This window comes from Trichechus manatus, unplaced genomic scaffold, assembly GCF_000243295.1.
Source record: "Trichechus manatus latirostris isolate Lorelei unplaced genomic scaffold, TriManLat1.0 scaffold00071, whole genome shotgun sequence".
Taxonomy (NCBI): Eukaryota; Metazoa; Chordata; class Mammalia; order Sirenia; family Trichechidae; genus Trichechus; species Trichechus manatus.
The window spans coordinates 12551778-12572489 of NW_004444007.1; the positions used below are offsets into that span (position 1 = coordinate 12551778).

A 20712-nucleotide genomic window follows, 5' to 3' on the forward strand; every position below is an offset into this window, starting at 1 on the left:
AAAAGAAAAGATTGAGAAGTTAGAGGGTTGATATGTTGTGGGGTTGTTAACCAATGTCATAAAACAACATGTGTACTTCTGTTTCATGAGAAACTATTTGTTCTGTAAACCTTCACCTTAAGTACAATAAAAAAATTAAAAAAAAAATTAATCAACGGCAAAAAAAAAAAAAAAGGATGAGTTACTATTTGAAGTTCTTAGTTGAAATATTGTTATTTTGTTTTTGTTATTAGGTGCCGTCGAGTCAGTTACAACTCATAGCAACCTTATGTACAACAGAACGAAACGTTGTCCAATCCTGTGCCATCCTCACAATCATTGCTATGTTTGAGCCCACTGTTGCAGCCACTGTGTCAATCCATCTCATTGAGGGCCTTCCTCTTTTTCGCTGACCCTCTACTTTTCCAAGCATGACGTCCTTCTCCAGAAACTGGTCCCTCCTGAAAACATGTTCAAAGAAAGTGAGACAAAGCCTCACCATCCTTGTTTCCAAGGGGCATTCTGGCTGTCCTTCTTCGAAGAGAGATTTGTTCATTCTTCTGGCAGTCCACCGTATGGTCAATATTCTTCGCCAGCACCAGAATTCAAAAGCATTCGTTCTTCTTTGGTCTTTCTTATTCATTGTCCAGCTTTTGCATGCATACGAGGTGATTAAAAATACCATGGTTTGGGCCAGACGCACCTTAATCCTCAAAGTGACATCTTTGCTTTTTAACACTTTCAAGAAGTCTTCTACATCAGATTTGCCCAATGCAATACATCGTTTGATTTCTGGACTACTGCCTCCAGGGCATTGACTGTGGATCCAAGTAAAATGAAACCCTTGACAACTTCAATATTTTCTCCGTTTATCATGATGTTGCTTACTGGTCCAGTTGTGAGGATTTTTGTTTTCTTTATGTTGAGGTGTAATCTATACTGAAGGCTGTGGTCTTTGATCTTCATCAGTAAGTGCTTCAGGTCCTCTTCATTTTCAGCAAGTAAGGTTGTGTCATCTGCATATCACAGGCTGTTAATGAATCTTCCTCCAGTCCTGATGTCCTGTTCTTCTTCATATAGTCCAGCTTCTAGGATTATCTGCTCAGCATACAGATTGAATAAGTATGTTGAAAAGCTACAACCCTGAGGCACACTTTTTCTGATTTTAAACCACGCAGTGTCCCCTTGTTCTGTTCGAACAACTGCCTCTTGGTTTATGCACAAGTCCTGCAAGAGCAGAATTAAGTGTTCTGGAATTCCCATTCTTCACAATATTTGTTATGATCCGTATAGTCAAATGCTTTTGCATAGTCAATAAAACATAGGTAAACATCTTTCTGGTATTCTCTGCTTTCAGCCAAGATCTATCTGACATCAGCAATGATAATCCTGGTTCCACATCCTCTTCTGAATTCCTCTTCTTGAATTTCTGGCAGTTCCCTGCAACTATTTTTGAATTATCTTTAGCATAATTTTACTTGCATGTGATATTACTGATATTCTTCAATAATTTCTGATCCGTTGAATCACCTTTCTTTGGAATGGGCACGTATATGGATCTCTTCCAGTCCATTGGCCAGGTAGCTGTCTTCCAAATTTCTTGGAATAGACAAGTGACTGCTTCCGGCATTGCATCTGTTTAAGTATTTCAGTAGGTATTCCATCAGTTCCTGGAGTCTTGTTTTTAATCAATGGCCTCCGTGCAGCGTGGACTTCTTTCAGCACCATCACCTCTTAATCATATGCTACCTCCTGAAATGGCTGAATGTCGATCAATTCTTTTTGGTACAGTGACTCTGTATATTCCTTCCGTCGTTCAATTTTTTACCCAAAGAATCCTTCAGTATTGCAACTCAAGGCCTGAATTTTTTCCTCAGTTCTTTCAGCTTGAGAAATGCCGAGCATGTTGTTCCCTTTTGGTTTTCTAACTCCAGGTCTTTGCACATGTCATTATAATACTTCACTTTGTCTTCTCCAATTACTCTTTGCAATCTTTTGTTCAGCTCTTTTATTTCATCATTTCTTCCATTCGCTTTACCTACTGTACATTCAAGAGCAAGTTTCAGTTGAAATATAGAGAATAAAAATTGACAGCTTTCGGGAAAGAACTAGCAATACTTTCAAGACTGGAGGTCGTAAGAGGCCTGCAATAGTAGTTCTATGCAGGGAAGGCAGTATATTTAGGAGCATGATTTTTATTTATCTGACAGCCGTGTATAACCATAGCATTTATGACCAATGTTACCCTATTTCTTTTCTATGGCCCTCCACTCACATCCATGCCTTGAAGAAATGTGGACTATCAGAAGGGGTTGGGGGAAGTGAAAACTCACCTCTCAATGTTTCAGTAAATCTGCTTATTAATGGGCATCTCCAGGATAGAAACTTCTAGTATTTTTCCATGTTATTCACTTTTATATTTTTTTCTGCCAATCTACAACTGTGGTTACCTCACCTTAGTCATGAATGCCAGCATCATCAGATGCATTCCAGAATACACAATTAGGCACTTTCATGAAAAGTGAAGTCAATTCCTTAGTCTGAAGGATTTTTTAAGAGTTCAAATTTTAGTTGTAGCTTGTTTTTAAAAAATCCTGCTAAATAAGAATCCTAAGGATTTGTAAAGTAACTCAAGAGGTTTATAAGCACTGTAATCTTTAACTCAGTCTTACTAAAAATAATCTTTAACAAATGCTTCAGGGGTTATTACACTTACATCCTAAGTTATCAAGCAATCTCTTCTAGAATGCCCATGTTATTTTTCAAACAAATTTCAGAAGCGCTTTAGTACTCTAACTAATTAAAAACTAATTCAGAGGACATTTTGGTAAAAGGATTTAAAATATCTTACATGTCAGCTGTTTCAAGTTGTTATACTACCTGTAATACAAACATATTATTGAAGTCATATTTTTGTCCAAACTCAAAAACATTAATTGGATTGCAGATTATGAAAATTATGATAAAAAGCATCTCAAGTATAACTTTAAATTATTGGAAGGGCACACACCAAAATAGTAATAATAAATATTTACGGGGAGTGAGATTAAGGGCTTTGGGTATGTGCTTTTCTGTGATTTTCAGGTTTTATGCATAGAGAATCATCATTTTCATAACTAGAAAGAGAAATTATTTAGTGAGAAAAGTAACTACTGGGTAGTTGACTGTGGTTCTGGGAGAATAAGAGGCCATTCTTTGCCTCTGTAGACGGTAGCCTGCAGCTCTTTTTCGAGCTTGCAGGTATTACATTGATAGCAGTCTGGGTTCTTTACATAAACGACTACATTTATAACAAACTGGAATAAACTTTCAACTTTTGTCCTATTTGGACTAAATCATTACACTATGAGTAGATTTGGGGGGGAGGGGGCAGGAAGTACATAAATCAAGGAGGTCTGGAGCACCACAGTGAAAGGCAGGTTGGTGACCCACAGGAAGGACAGGAAGGAGGGGCCAGAGGCCACAGTGCCACCTGCAAAGAAGGGGGCTGTTTTCCTGGCTTCTCCTCAGTAAGCTTTGACAGCAGCTTGGAATTCTCTCTATTTATGTAAAAACAACAGCAACAAAAACGAGCAAAATGACCATGGACTCACTAAACTGATCTAATTATTTTCTTGGGAATCCTTGAAACTCCAGGTGGTTCCCAGATTCAAGGGGAAAGCAGAAATATTTTCCTATTTCTCCCTTTGGAAAGAAATGCAGACAATTTTTACTAAGTCTCTCCCATTCCTCTTACTAATTTTTCAAAGACAAATATTTATTAAGGACCAGATAATGAATATAGAGTAGGCTACAAGGTCGTAAGTGCTAAGGAAAAAAATGAACCAGGAAAGGACCATAGGGAGCATGGGTGTGAAATAGTGTGCTTTTAGATAGGGAGGACAGGGAAAGCCTCACTGAGAAGGTGAAATTTGAGCAAAGATCTGAAGGTGAGGGATATGCCATTAGAAGCTGTCTGGGTAAACAATGTGCCAGGCAGAAGGAACCATGAGATTGAGGGCCTGAATAAGGAGCCTTGGTAGAATGTTTAAGGAAGAGCAGGGAAGCTAGAGTGATTGCAGAAAAGGGACAGGAGAGTTTAGAATGTAACAAAAGCCAGATTATGTAGAGCCTTGTAGGCCTCTGGAAGGTTCCTGAAATAATATGATGTTAATGCCTGATTTCTTGAAGCATGCTTCTACTTTCACAGAAGCCAAATGAAGACTGGACTGGGGTGTGTCTGAGGCAGTTGATACAGAACCTACAAAGGGTAAAAAAGTGTAATGACTGAAAACATCAACTGCATGGTGTTATGGATTGAACTGCATCCCCAAAAATCCATGTTGTAAATCCTAACTCCAATACCCAATGGTTATAATCCACTTGGGAATGGGTTTTCTTTGTTATGTTAATGAGACAGGATTAGTGTAGGGTTTGTCTTGAGTCAATCTCTTTTGAGATATAAAAGAGATTACACAAGCAAGTGAGCAAGCAGAGATGGGGGAAGAGAGATGCCAAGCCACATGAAGATCACCCAGGAGCAGAAGCTCAAAGAGACAAGGACCTTCCTCCAGAGCCAACTGAGAGAGAAAGAAAGGCTTCCCTTAGAGCTGGCACCCTGAATTCAGACTTCTGGCCTTCTCAACTGTAAGAAAACAGATTTCTGTTTATTATGGACACTCACTTGTGGTATTTCTGTTATAGCAGCACTAGATAACTAAGATACGTAGGAGAATGCAATTAATTGCATAGTGCGCATTGACTGAAACTGTAACTGGAGAACTAGACAGCGGTGAGGCTTGTATTCACTAATGCAGGAACTGTGTATCCTAAGTGTTCCAGGGACAGCAAGGCACAATTGTTGCTGCCAGAAACTCACAGTCCACCAGAAGGTTCCTCAGTAAGGCAGTAGATACTCTGCTTAAATGATGAGATAGCAACAAGTTCGGTGGAAGCGGAGATAAGGGTTGAAATAAAACTAGAGGACTTTATAGAGAAGGCCAAGTTCAAATGACAGATTAGATTTAGAGGTAAGAAGAATAATGGAGAAAGCAAAGGAGGTACAGCATGGTGAAAGACAAAATTAGGAATGGGCAGCTGTGTTTGTTTCCTGGGCGATAACCATAGACGCACCCAGTTGGCTTGGAAGGAAAGTTAGTATAGGTCAGTGGTGAAAGGTGGGTTGAAGAAAGATTGTACAGGCCAATTCCTAGGTTATGAAAATCCAACTTATGGACAGCTCATACTTAAGAACAGACTGCCATAAAGCATATTAAAAATTTGAGTTAAATACAATGGTTCATAATAATGAACGCACACACTACTTTGTGATGCTCACGAAAACATTGTTTGGTTTGGAAGTGTTTCTTAAGTGTTTTCTATGCATAGACAGGTAAACTATATGTATGTCTTAGGCTGGGTTCTCTAGAGAAACAAACCAGTGAAGTACATTCCTCATGGGTGTTACTGTTAGTTTTATAAACCTGTCTCCGTTCCTGGACTGTGGGAGGGGCTTCAGTTCTGAGTTAGCAGGGCGTTCAGGGACCATAGTCTCAGGGATTCCTCCAGTCTGTCACACCAGTAAGACTGGTCCTTTTTTGTGAATTTGAATTTTGTTCTGTTTTTCTCCTGCTCTGTCCGAGACCCTCTATTGTGATCCCTGTCAGAGCCATCAGTGGTGGTAGCCGAGCACCAGCTAGTTCTTTCGGGCTCAGGCTGGTAGAGGCTGTGGGTCATGTGGTCCATTAGTCCTTTGGACTAATGTTTTCCTTGAATCTTTGGTTTTCTTCATTCTCCTTTACTCCAAACGCTCTGGGACCAGTAGATATATCTTAGATAGCTGCTCACAAGCCTCTAGGACCCCAGACACCACTCACCAAAGTAGGATGTAGAACATTTTCTTTATGAACTATGTTGTACCAATTGACCTAGATGTCCCCCGAGACCATGGTCCCCAGCCAAACTGGAACATTTTTGAGAGTGAAAGAGGAGCTATTAATAATTACACTGAGACAACAGGCATAAAACTATGACTGTCCAGAGCAAACCAGGATGCATCCCAGTTTACAAGCTTGATGGGGAGTTGCCATTTTTCATTTTTATTATTGCTTTTGGTTTTTCAAAAGGAGACAAGTGATTTAGTTAGTGTCATTTTATAGTGATTTGATAGAGCCTTTTCTGGTGAAGGATAAATAGTTTTAGGCATCTAAAAGAGAAACAGAATGTTAATGAAGTAGCCTGTGTCATATAACTCCTCTTTATTACCTATTACTGATGCTGTTGGCATGGCAAACTGTGGAGGTTTTATGTGGGAAGAATCTGGGACACCCTGGGTTGGCAGTGGGAGTTGATACAAGGTCCCAACCCCAGCAGCATTTTACCTAAGTTCTCCCTGAAGATAAGGGGATTGGATAAATTCTGTGGGGGCTGGGAGAGTGCATGAAACATGGATGAGCGGGAGCAGGTAGGAACAGAGTTTTCTTTATTGGGTAGCTTCAACTTGTTTGGTAGTTGCTTTGCCACATTTATAGGTGAACAGATAACAAGACTGATACTGGAACTGAGTAGAATGGCAGCTCTAAGGTTGAAAGAGATTGAAATACAAATTGAAGTGCAAAACAAGTCCATTATCTTTCAGAGTAGACGTTGTTTTCTTTATTTGTGAAAATGTTACCATGGTGTCTTCATCCAAGAAGGAAGTCAATTTCGGAAGTACTAAATAATGGGCGGCAACAATGGGCTCAAACACACCAGTGATTGTGAGGACTGCGCAGGACTGGGCAACGTTCCGTTCTGGTCTACATGAGGTCTGTACGAGTTGGAGCTGACTGGACAAAACTAACAACAACAAATAAATATAGGGATTATTTTTCCTACAGCAGTGGGCTTTTTTGTCTTTACTGTTTATTAAGCTTTTTGCCTTGCTGGTTTATTGGGCTTTCCACCCACCACCCTTCAGTATAGATCCTTCACATTTCTCTTGGTGCAGAGGGAAAACGAAACGTGTCCTGTTACCTTTCTGTGACCTGACCTTTGAAACAGCCAATGTGTCTCATGATATCGGGATATATGTAGTATTGTTCCTAGTCTCAATGATTTAATCTTTCAATAAGCAAATATTCCAGCAAATTGATTTGAAAAAAATCAAATTGATTCTGGGAAGAATGAAAAGTTTTATGCAGTCTGCCTTTAGACATGAGTATTTTTCTATATGTCCATTGGCTTAAGTTTAAAAAACGAGAGGAAAGAAGCTGCAATTTGTAAATATGGCACGAGAACTAAGGCATTAGAGTGATGAGGACTTTCTATTGTCTTTTCATAAAACGGCACAAAAGTAAGAGGAGAAAGAAGGCACGAAGTACTGATACAGATAAGGTCATATTTTACATTTCCAAGTAGACCTAAACATAGAAACAAATCAAATTTTGGTAAAAACAGATGATTAACAACCAGTGAAACCCGTGGCCATCGAGTCAATTCCAACTCATAGCCCAACTCATAGCGGGCCCCATCTGACCAGAAGTCCCCAGACAGTAACAATGATCGAGTCTTCGAGAGACGAACAACAAATGGGTAGAAAAGAAGGCCCCAAATTAATTCTTTCAGCTACACGTACACACTTAACTCGGGGTCACCGTCAGAAAACAGAGAACAAAAGGCAGAAAAGAGAGAACAAAAGGCATTCTCAATTCTAGCTATACATCTACCGTGGTGGGGGAGGGGATCAATAGGATACATAGTTTGTATTTTGATATAAACTTGCTTTATTTAATGCCCATCCAGTGTTTCCTCAGAATCTTATCAAATGGCTACAACTGTAACCACTTCTTTCGAAAAACTCAATCTTTTTTATTATGTTTTCAACCTTTCTTTTTTTAATATTTCCATGCTTTGTATCAAACACCATTATCTTTTTCTTGCTGACTGTTTTCTAATTACATAAAATACTACAAAAGGAATTGAAACCTCCTTTTGGAGCCTCCCTGATCCCATTTCTCTCTCTCCCTCCCCAGAACCAGAGATAATCATTATCCTGAAGTTTTCACATATATCTCTGTACCTTCATTGTATATATATTCATAAATAAAATATATTAATTCATGGGTGACTACACTTTTTATGAAAATTAAGCTTTTCATAATCCCAGTATTAATCACAGCAGCTTGCTTTTTTACCACTCAGCATTTCGCTTTTAGAGGTATCTTTTGTTTTGTTACTTTTGCCTTTTTGGTGATTTCTTTAAAAATGTGAAATTTATAACATGTTATTCATAATAGGAGCTCTTTTCTATGATACTTACAGTTTATGTATCCAGTATTATTGTTTAGATCATTGATCTTTGTGGATTAAAGGGGTCCACTTTTGGCAACTATAAAACAAAATACTAAAGAGAGACTTGAGTATAAACTAAGTTGTTCTGAAATTTGTCATTTTCAAGATATCATTTTACAGGCCAGCCAATGACATTCTCATTGCTTCAATATGGGCTCTAGAATGTCATATTTTTCTCATCTGAACAGTTTCAGTTGGTTTTATTATATATTTACTGGCCTTAAAAATGAGGCAATTGCCAATAACTTCTTCGGATATTAACACTGATGTGTATGGATGCAGTCGGTGGACAACAGATATCTAATGATTTGATTAAACCATATTCATCTGCTCTGCAATGCTAAACATACTCTTTTTTTGGAAAGTTTCCTGTGCTATATTTAAACCCTTTGTTCATGGAAGTCCTATTGGGGGAAAATTGGAATAATTTGCTATTAATCTTGACTATATTTTATACTTCTGCTTGAGATAAATTTTAATAAAAAAATGAAATATGGCCAGGAAATAAAAATGAGATTCAGCTGGGGAAACTGCTGGTTAATAACTAAGCTAGAAGTCAAATTGCAAAGTGTGAAACACCTGGCTTTGTGCAAATAAAGCATAAAATGACTGAGGCCATAGGAAACAGAAGTAAGCAAATTTTAAGCAAGTGTGATACTGGCAGCTTTAAACATGCAGCACAAAGTAATTCTCTTATTAAAATGTACACTGACAAGACACTGGACTTTGACCTGTTCTGGGTCCAAGACCTCAAAGATGGCTCCTTGGAACTCCTTATGCTGCTGAGAAGAAAACACTGCCAGACAGATAACTGGTCAAGACTGCTCGAATGAGAAGCACACACATCTTCCTCCAATCTGGGGTCATCTGAATTTATTAAATACACGCATAGAACGTCCTTTACCAATAAACTGTAGTAGCCCGGCTGAGATGTCATAGCAACGTGATTGACTGGCTCAGCAGAGTTTGAGGAGAATGGGTCACAAGCATGTTTAAGCAGGTCTGGTGCCTGTTACCATATCGAACCTAATTCCATAACAAAGCCAACACTAACTTCACCTCATTTGCAACCAGGAACAACCTCATCTAAAAGATTTGCTAATTCAAATTACCAGAGCTCTTCTCAATATATTTACCCTAAGGAAATGTTCAAACATCTAGGGCCATCAAGTTAGAAAATGGTTATCTTCAGGTTGGGTGGGATGTAGGCTGGAAGTAGGTTGCTGTGGCACTATCCCAGGCATGTCTTTAAAGACTAATTGACTCCACAAGCTGATGGTTTGGTTCTAAATAAAGGTGGAATCACAGAGAAATCATTCTCCAAGGAACTCCATTGTGGGGCTTGAAAAACTTAGATGGTCATATCTACTACTCATCAAAATCTAAGCTAACTTTCCATAAATGACGGTGAAGATGGCCTGGATGAAGACTGCCATCATTTTCAGTCTAAACTCAAAGGCACAGAGAAAACGAGAGTAGGAATGCTTTACAGGTAATTTTTGCCAAAACAATTAAAAACACCAAGAAACGAACAAATAAAACAATCTCACCACTTTCTGAAGTACACTGGTAATCAAGGGAAGCTTTTGTTTTTGCTTCAGTATTTTAAATATCCAGATTAATTCCCATCTCAGTTGACTCAGTTTCTGAGGAAGCATAGTATATAGGATCTGGAAATTAGTCACAGTTGGGCCCCTGGCTACCATAAAAAACTAATAGCCAAGCCCGGGAGGTTGGAGAGAAGAAAAAATGATCCCTAAGCAGCAAAATACACGAAAAAATCATCCTTTCAGTAATTTCCCAAAAGAAGCACCTTACTATCCCCACCACCCCAATTTCTATAACTGAAAAATTTGGAGAAGACCAGTTCTCTCTCTTTCTCATTCCTTTTTTTTCCAAATTGATATCTTATCTTGCAGGGTGGCGGGGGGGAAGGTAGACCCTTAAGTTATTACCTAATTGCAGATGATCTAGTAAAGGGAAGGTCTCCTGAGCAATATATATACCTTTATATTAGACACTATGTACAGATGGATTTGAAAACTTATGAATTATAATAAGGGAAGAGTTTTACAAAAAACACAATCTTGTAATAATTAAGTTATCCTTGACCAAATAGGAAAATTCTTACTACAACTCATCCAAATATCTACTTGTGAGAAGAGCACATTTTTGAAGAATGATTTATATCAACTTCATTCAGGAAAAGATGTTTGGATGTCAAAATAAAAATAGCAAAGTATCACTTGGGATCATCCATGTGTAGATAGACAGGTAACGATAAGAACAGACACATACATGTGTGTATAATATTTTAGAAAACTTAAACGCAGAAAAGCAGAATAATAAAATTAACACCAAGTATCCAGAATTGAGAATTGTCTACATTATCGTATTTGTTTCATTTTTTTTGAATAAGAAGATAACACACACAAAAATTCAAATTCTTTCTATATGCCTTGTCTACAAGAGCCATGGTCCACATGCACTGTAATTTTTCTGTTTTGTTTTCCAGTAAAATACTAGGCACCAGTAATAAATGCATGTCAGAATTTAATGTACTCTCCTCTAGTATTTTTTTAATACTTCTACAAATAGTTAAATATGATAATAAACAGATAGATGTTTTGTGTCTAGGATTAAAATTTACATAAATGTTATTATATAAAAAATATCAAAATATCATTCTATATGTTGCTTGTTTTACTTAATGAATTGTTGACCAATATTCTTTAACTGCAGAGGAACCTCAATATACTATTCCAAACATGCAACCATGTTCAGTTAGTACAAACATAGAATTCTATTATCAGTGTTTTCAAATTTCCTGCTTAGAATATTACGATCAATTCTCCTTACAAAATTCTAGACTGTCCATGTTTGTATTCTTCTATGTAGTTCTGGCTCTCTTTATTTTATACAAAACATGGACTGAAGTAGGTAAAGTAACTAATAGAAATAAATTAAGAGAAAGAAGAGGGAACAAAAAAGAGAACTTATCCATCTAAAATAGGTAGGAGTACTGTCGATTACTATTGTATGTATATTGTGAGATAAAGTAAACGAGGAAGTATTTACTGACACTGGGAACTGGGATTTTGGGCATGGGAGACAGAAGAAACAAGTGTTAAGATAAAAGTTAAATAAAAACTCTCTAGTCCTAAATTTGAATTGTAAGTATCAGTATCAACTCAAGAGCATATTCCATTTCTGAACTCTGAAAAAGCCTAGAAAGAAGAATTAACTTAGCACAAAGAAGCACCCCTAGTAACCAGATGCCAGTTGCCATTGAGTCAATTCCAATGCACGGTGACCCCACGTGTGGCAGAATAGAACTGTGCTCCAAAGGGTTTTCAATGGCTGATTTTATCAGAAGTAGACCACCAGGCCTTTCTTTTGGGGTGCCTCCAATCTTTTCGTTAGCAGCTGAGCATGTTAACTCTGCACCACCCAGGGACTCCAGTACCCAGATAAACCTGTTGCCCTCTAGTCGATTCCGACTCATAGCAACCAGTTAAGTGTTCAGCTGCTAACCAAAAGGTCGGCAGTTCGAACTCACCAGCTGCTCCTTGGAAACCCTATGGGGCAGTTCTGCTCTGTCCTATAGGGTTGCTATGAGTCGGAATTGACTTGATGACAATGGGTTTGGTTTTTTGGTTTTCTCCCTAAGGAAGTAGGGCTCCTGGGAAAAAAGGCTAATTCCATCCAGTTCTGGAAAAAATATGAGAGATGCCTGGAACATCTTGTTGTACCAAAAATCAAGCTATCAGCACTACTCAGGGCCTGTGAAAAGGATTCAAGAGTCAACTTGAAGAAAGTCCCATTGCCAAAGATGGGATAACCAAGCATCAAAAAGAACAACAGCAGCAACGGTCTAAAACACGTCCAAAAGATGACAGACAAACAAAAATATATAAATCCATAAGCGTATAATGATACTTAACAAAACAAATTTTATTGTTCACGTGTTAGGTAATCAAATCCTGGGGGGGCATTAGTAAATACGGATAAAGAATCAAGCATTTATCTTGCCTTTCCTGTAAAATCTCTCTACACACACACACACACACACACACACACACACACACACACACACACACACACACCATTTCTCTCTCTCTCACATCTTAGGATAACTGAATAGTTAGTTGATAAAGGCAGGTTTCTTCTTACAGGAAGTCTTATCAGATATTAAACCTGAATATGATCAGCCCTCTAGATCTAACTACTGACTTGTAAGAAATACAGGAGACAGAAAAGGGCAATCAGCAAAATCCACTCTGTGGGAAAATGTACGGGACAAATAATCTAGTTTCTTCAAAGGACAGCTTTAAAGAGGAGGAGAAAAAAAATGGAAGGAGTTCCGGATTCGCAATCGATAGAAAGGTATGATCTCATTTTGATCTAGGTTCTTGCAAATAAACAATTAAAGAAATCATTTATGAGACAACCAAGAAGATGTGAATAATGCCTGAATTTTAATAATATTAAAGAATTATTATTAATTTAGGTGAGATAATGAAACGCCAGTCATTTTTAAAAATAGAACATTTATCTTTTGGAAATGGTTTCATTTCGGTCTGAAACATTTCATCCTGTATTATTTCAAAACAATCTAGGGGACGTGGGACATAAGTAGGGGTACTGATGAAACAAGAAGCCCTGGTGGCGCAGTGGTTAAGCGTTTGGTTGCTAACCGAAAGGTCAGTGGTTTGAACCCACCAGCTGCTCCACAGGAGAAAGAAGTGGCAGTGTGCTTCCGTAAAGATTTACAGCCTTGGAAACCCTATGGGGCCGTTCTACTCTTTCCTATTGGGTCGCTGTGAGTCAGAATCCATTCATTGGCAAGGTGGGTTTGGTTCTTTCTTTTTTTTGCATAGATGAAACAAGATTAGCAAATGTTGATCATAATTTAAGCAGGGTAACCAGTGCATGGAAGTTGGTTGTATTCTTTTCTCTACTTACATATGTTAAAGTTTAAAAAACAAAACAAAAGATAAAGACTGGGGGTTTATTGAGAATTCTGTAAAATCCTGAAAGGCCTCATTTGAAAAAAGTTAAATTTCCCCCAAATATCAGATTACCATAGGTGGGGCACACTCTGTCAGGCTTAAATGTAAATAACAATGAAAATGTTGCTTTATATGACCTGGTACAGACTATAGGAGTCTCTAACGACCAATCTCAAATCATGAGTACCGCAAGTCTACTACCTTATAAAACATATCAAAACCAAAGGCATATTCTGTGGGAGCAGGAAATGTGGGTTTTAGATGCAGAGATCCAACGGAATAGAAGTGTTCAGATCACAGGAATTTATGGGAAAACCCTCTTCCTGTCTAATCATCTTTAATAAGCTAGATAATCAAATGGGTTTTCCAGGTTGCCCTTCATCCATATTTATGTAGCAGAAATAATGAAACTGAAGCAGCAGTTCAGTCCTAACAGATGCATTGGATGACTGCATGATCAATTTGGACAAGAAGGAAGACGGCCTGACTGCTCTCAAACTAAGAGACTGCGCACAGTGTGGCAAATTTGGTTGCAGTGAAGCCTTCTTCTCTAAGCATGGGATGATTTTAGTCCTCAAGGTATTCTATAATCAAACATATGGAAATATAAAATAAGTGACTAAGGAGGTTTTTAATGGTCTCATCTGATAACAGGTAATGTATCATAAGAAAAATACAATAAATACAAATAAATATTCCTAAATATTAAAATGAATAGTTTTGTGCTTTGTAGTATATCCACCGCCCACTCCAAGCCTAGTTATAAACTTGCTGCTTTGGACAAGCAAAACACAAACAGAGCAGATGCCTTTGTTATCGCTGCAGGTAAATTTCTGGCACCTGCTTGGACACCAGCTGTGTGCTAATTAATCTTGTGATGGCCCAGATCACCAAATATTACAAAGCTGGAAACACTCCTTCCAGATTCTGGAGGAATGTGTCTGCATGTTGGCTGATGGATGTCCCTGGGGGAGACCAAGCTGGGTCATGACAGTCTGCATGATGAGTTCTGCCAGATGCAATGTAAGAACTGGCCGCGTGAGCATATGTGTTTGAGGCAGTTTGAGGTGTCTGGGTGGAGAAAGCTTCTGAGAATGCAGAGCAAAAGTATTCTCTGCTCTAGTGATATGGACATACAGACGTCCAGGGTCTGCTTGTACGTCCGAGTACCATCTTCTGATTATGTATTAGTCAGTAACAGCATGCCCATCACATCTGAGCCCTACCTTACAACAGACTTCAGCATTTTACTGCTGGAGCTTTCCATGTAGCCCTTTATCTATATTTATGTAGCAGAAATTATGGAACTGAAGCACCGCTTCCAGCCGGAACAGATGAATTGGATTACTGCATGATCAATTTGGAAAAAAAAGGAAGATGGCCCGAAAGCATGCAAACTAAGAGACTACGCACATCTGTGCGGCAAATTTGGTTGCAGTGAAGGCTTCTGCTCTCACCATGGCTTTATTTTAGTCCTCAAGGCCTTCGATAATCAAAGGCATAAAAATATAAAATAAAAAGCTCAATTGTTGCTTTCTTTCAAGAAGTCAGATGACATGAATGGATTGTATTAGGAAAATGAAAATGACCTACCTGAAGACCGCAAGGGTCAGAGACCAGAGTACTAAGGGTTTCCTCAGTTCAAACTTTGCCCGTTTGTTCATTAGGTGCCGACCACCAAATATAAAGGCAGCGTACAGAGCGGAAAACAGGAAAGATTTCTTCCTGTGAATAAATCAACAAAAGCTTATGAAATGACAACTCTTTCAGCAATTAATTTTGTTAATTGGAAGACAAAATTTGTACCAGTTCCCCTCTTTATAAGCACTGAAAACATATTCTTGGGAACGGGCTCCCTTCACTGAGGAGAGTATGATTAGTCCGTGTCTTTCTGTTGAAACCTCCCTTGGCAAATTAGGTCATCAAGCAGATTAACCAACAACACATTAAATATCATGTCAGGTTATGTTTTCTTCTCAAGCTCTATGACTGTAAACATTTCAACAACATAGCCTTGAGGTGCAAAGAACATGCTTTACCTTTGCATTGAGAGAATTAAATTTGTTTTTCAAAGTTTGCAAAGCCAATTTTCATAGATGAATTTGAAAAAGCATTGAAAATAAATGATTGGTGACCGGGTTGTGTCTTGGGAAGATAAAGTCAATAGGTTAATGGAGTAATACTTGATGATGTGAAACATTCAAATGCAAGCTGCATGACATATAGCTTCCCCACCATGGATTCTTGAAATCCTCTCCACTAAAGAGGGCATGTGTTAAACTTCAATATTATTATTAATAACAGGCACAACTGTCAGACATTATACAATACGATAGGAAGCACTCAGAATCACCTGTAAAGTACACTTGCCCCAAAACTTGAACCTAATCAAACCTCTTGATCTGTTTGTAGGAAATACAGGGGATAAATAACATAGGTTATAAGAAAGCAATCAGACAAATCAGAACATTCAGCAGGACAACTGAACTTCAACAAGTCAGTAGCATGGAATAAAAGTTGAGGATTATTCCAGATTTAGAGACATAGCAACCAAATAGAATGTGTAGAACATTTTTTGATCCTTATTTGATCAATTGTAAAAAGACATTTTGAATATAATCAGAAAAATTTTAAAAAGGATTACATATATAGATGATATAAAAAAATCACGTTTAATTTTATGTGAACTGTAATTCTAAAAGTCTTTACTAGTTATTGATACACACTGAAATATTTATAGGTGGAACTCAGTGCCATCTTGGATTTGCTTTTACAGACCCCAGCCAATACACAAAATAAAAAAAGTACTGAGTGTGGATGGATGTAACAAGATTCACGAGAGGGATGATGGAACATGGGGTACATTATTCTCTCTTTCTGTCTCTCTTTTTTGGGGGGGCACGTTTAAAATTTCCATAATAAGACATTTTTTAAAGATGATTCATTGTGGAAGAAAATGTCTGCATCAGAAATTGTTTCAGCAAAACATCTGATACAGCAATATCTCAAGATGTTCACTTTGAAAGAGCTGCGTTCTGAGCGATAGCCTTTGGTAGTCAGGTTTGGGTAGGACTCTCAGTTGGAAACATAGAAGCAGTATAAAACAGAACCTCCAGGTCCAAATGAGCCTGCTGGTTTACTGCTCTACCAAGTAGAAGCAAATGGTAGTACTGATGATGCCAAGAAAACAACAACAACGAAAACAAAACAAGCTCCAATAGGACTTTGATTCAATAGAAAGCAACAAAAGCCTTGTAAATAATTCAAGCATCTGAGCACATTTCCTGAAACAGCAGTGTTTCTCTTTAAGTGGGTATTCCCCAATCAGTTAGATGGCTAAGGAAGGGGTAGAAAAATTATAACACTATGAAAAAAGCAAAATGTGTTAACCTAAAGAGAACTGTTTGTAAAATGTTTCCTTTTTTTTTTTCTAACTGCTGACATTTATTGCTGACTCATAAGGGATCTGCTAACATTATTTACACAAGCAACACTCTGACTTAAGTGAATGCAAGTGACTTACTTGGTGAACATCACCAAATAAGGCAATGATTCTGGAAATTAGCCCATAAATGAGCGCTGAATAAATCACGCATTGAGGTTTGCAAACTCTACTCTTGGACACCTAACACCTGACACAGGTAGTAGGTGGCTTCATAAACATTTCTGGAATAAAAATGGTCTTGTCATATCAAATTTTCTGAAAGGGAAAATAATTATGCACCTATGCATAGCAGGTGTCAGTAAGTCCTGAGTGGGGAATTGCATTTTCCTGATAATGTATTAGTAATAAATCAAGAATAAAATATTCAGAAAAACTGTATAATACATTTTCTTCTTTCAGAAAGACACAGACTCTTTGTATATTTCTAAGAGAAGTTGCTGGGTGGTGCAAATGATTAAGCACAAGACTATTAGACGAAAGGTTGGTGGTTCAAATCCACTCAGAGGAGCTTCTGTAAACAGGCCTGGTGATCTGGTTCCGAAAGGTCACAGCTTTGAAAACCCTGTGGAGCAGTTCTACTCTGCACACGTGGCGTTGCCATGAGTCTGAATCAACTCAACAGCAACTAACAATAACTAATATATTTCAAAGAGGAGGCGAATTGAGGCAATTTTTACTATGGAACATTTCAGGAAGAAAATACTTTTTGCCATAAAAATATATCGCTTCATTTCTTCACTGAAATTTGCAAGTGCATGGCCTTAGGGTACTTTTAAGAGACAGATTCACTATCTGCATTTATGCTCCTATGAGCAAGGGCTCGATAAAATTCTACACAGTTAATGTAGGCAGTAGTAACATGAAATGTAAGTAATATATACTTTTCTAAATTATAAAGTAATGACAAGTGGCAGTAATAATAGTAGTATTAATATTAATAATCATAATATTTACTGAGTGCTTCCTGTGTTTAGACATCATGCTAAAAGCACTACCATTTTATTCTCCTAATCACCCCACAGGGTAGGGAAAGTGGTAGCTTCCTTTTGTAGATGAGGAAACAGGTTAGAGGTTAAGCAGCCTCAGATCTCCCTGTTCCCCGGCAGTAAACTTAGAGGAGAAAAAAAAAAGGTGTGTCTGATGTGTCATCTTATAAGCGTGTAAGAATTCCCTAGACTCTCCTGCTGAATTACATGGTTATTGTGTAATTATGGAGAACTTTGTGTAACTTTGAAAAATGAAAAGGAAACTACCCACCTTGGTGTTTCAACTATATTCTCTGGGCCTGGACAACTTTTATCCATAACTATTCACCTCCCTAAAAACACAAATTAACTATATATAGCACTGAAAACCTTTCCTTATAATTATTTAACATTCCTTCACTCACTCATTCAATATAATTCAGATTTTGGTCATGGTTGGATTCACTGTATTAATTGCAATTACGAACCTTGTTAAATGAATGTCATAATCAGGGCTTCCAACCAGTTCGTTTCAGAGAAGTCTAACAAGTTACCTGCTGAGAATTTGCATTTCTAACAAGTTCCCAGGAAGTTATACATAAGAATCACCTGGGAATCTTGTTAAACTGTAGATTCTGATTCAGTATATCTGGGTGGAAATGCAAATTATCAGCAGGGGTTCAAAGAGAAACCCTGGACTTTATAAGAGCCTATCATTCCAGCCCTTATGGGGAAATGTGCCTTGAAGAGCCAAGAATAAAAATCTTCCTTTTTTTTTTTTCTCTCTAATTTCCTCTGTTCTAGAATGAGAACTAGTATTAATGCACTGCTAACTAACTTCCTATGAAGGATCATTCCCTTTTCCACATGGTTTCCAAAACTCTCTTTATAAACCATCAACTCAAAAGCTAAGGCAACCGAATCAATTAATATAGAATCACAGAAATTGAGAATTTGAGATGGAGGCCAACCTTGTCATTCCACTGAAGAGGGAACAGAGGGCCCAATGACATTAGTTGCTTGTGGCCACACAGCCTGGCCCCTCTGGCCCCAGGGCATTATTCTGTGCATAAGTGCACACAGCACATCAGTCAACACCACCCAAAATTTTCCTGGCTGTGATCAAGCAGTCTGTGAGCAAGCAATTAAACACACACTAAGTGTCTAGGCTATATTTGGGTCACAGGTAGTCAACAACAGGAGTTGATATTTGTTTAAGAATACATGCTATTATAAAAATAAATTACTTATTGCATACTATATAAATTTTCTACTGGGGTGAAATTCAAGTAATGCTTTGGATTAGTTTAGAATTAAGGCAATTTAGGCTTCTTCTGTAGGAAGGAGTCATCTAATGAAGCATTAACTCTTAACCTCTTAAATTGAGTAATCAAAATGTGTCATTTATGGTTGAATGTATTATTATTTTTCCATTTTGATTACTAAATGATAAAATTTTCTTTAGCAAACTGGGCAATTTGAGAGGATTATAATTTTCTTGCCTTTCTAGCATCTCTTTGGTAAATGTTCAGTCACAGTCAAGATGAATAATGGCCTGCCGCTAGCTCACTTAGTATTTAACATGGGTAGATTATTTCCCAATGCCTCAGCAAACAAACAAAAACCCCCAAAGCCGTTGCCATCCAATTGATTCTGACCCATAGCGACCCTATAGGACAGAGCAGAACTGCCCCATAGGGTTTCCAAGGAGAGGCTGATGGATTAGAACTGCTGACCTTTTGGTTAGCATTCGTAGCTCTTAACCACTACATCACCAGGGCTCCAATGCCTCAATGGTAACCTAATAACATTTCATATTATGACTGGCCTCCGTAGCTGGGTATAATGATAACACTACACTGTTTTATTAGCACATAATTAGTAATTTCTAGATGGTATGGACTCTTCTTGTTTATCAGATGTTAAATGTACATCATATAGCACACTTTTCTCTGTAGATGTTGAACAAATAGTGCTTAGTGCTAAATCACCAATTATCTAAAGATCACCCAAATGAAATACTGATGTGTTTTGAGTTTGTTAAGCTTATATTTATACATATTATTTAAAAAAAAATTCTTTTCTGGTAAAATATGCATAACATAAAATTTGCAGTCGTGACCATTTTTAAGTGTACAGTTCAGTGACATTAAATACATTCATAATGTTGTGCAACCACCACCGTTTCCAAAATTCTTTCTGTTTTTACCCCAAATGGAATGGATTTTTCCTTTCCCCCCTTCCATTTCTGTCATCAGTATAGCATCCTTAGGGCTCTAGATTTCTCCGCAATGTTACCTTGTTTCCAACCATTCCTAGAGAGGAGGCGGGGCCAAATTGGCAGAGTAGTCAGAAGCTTCCAGTGGACGCTCTTACAACAAAGACCAGAAAAAACAAGTGATTTGATTATATATGGCAATCTGGGAGCCCTGAACATCAAAGGCAGAGTTGAGGAACCAGACTGAGTGGCAGAGGGAGGGAGAAATGGTTTGGAAGGAGGGGTGAGTTTCCAGACCTGACCCGGCGAGAGCCTGAGCCCTTCAGGCCTGATCAGCTCGGGGGTGAGTGCTGAGGCAGGCAAGCAGTGGTGCTCGGGCAGCGTATTCTGCACCGGGAGAGACCCAGCCACTGAGAGTCTACCCGGCCATGCAGAACTAATGAGAAGCAGCCCTCTATGAAAGAAAAGACTCAGCAACTGCCAAGTCCCCTGGGCTGGAAGTAGGATCCATCACATGCCCAGAACCATTCTCCCTGCCTTGGAGAGTGAACAAACTAAACAGGGGAAGAAATAAACTGCCAGCTGCCCTAAGCCAGTAACCCAGGGTAGGCACAGCTCCTTGCCTAGGCACAGGCATAAAGGATCCATGGACTTTGGGTGCCTTTCCCCCTGCATAGACTTGTGTGGGCCCATCTCAACAGCGTAGGCCCTCATTACTGCAGTACAACAAGGTATATACCGAAACTCTAACTTCAACTGTTTCAGCTGTGAAGTGGCAGGTTC

At 38.3% G+C, this 20712-nt stretch overlaps 1 protein-coding gene across 1 annotated transcript in view; it reads right to left on the minus strand.

Moving 5' to 3' along the window:
* Window positions 1-20712, minus strand: part of ELOVL6 (ELOVL fatty acid elongase 6) — a 185521-nt gene that overhangs the window by 52652 nt on the left and 112157 nt on the right. The window contains exon 2 of the mRNA XM_004380239.2: window positions 14895-15026. Within this exon, the coding sequence (XP_004380296.1) occupies window positions 14895-15026 (132 nt within the window). The remainder of the gene's footprint in view (window positions 1-14894; window positions 15027-20712) is intronic.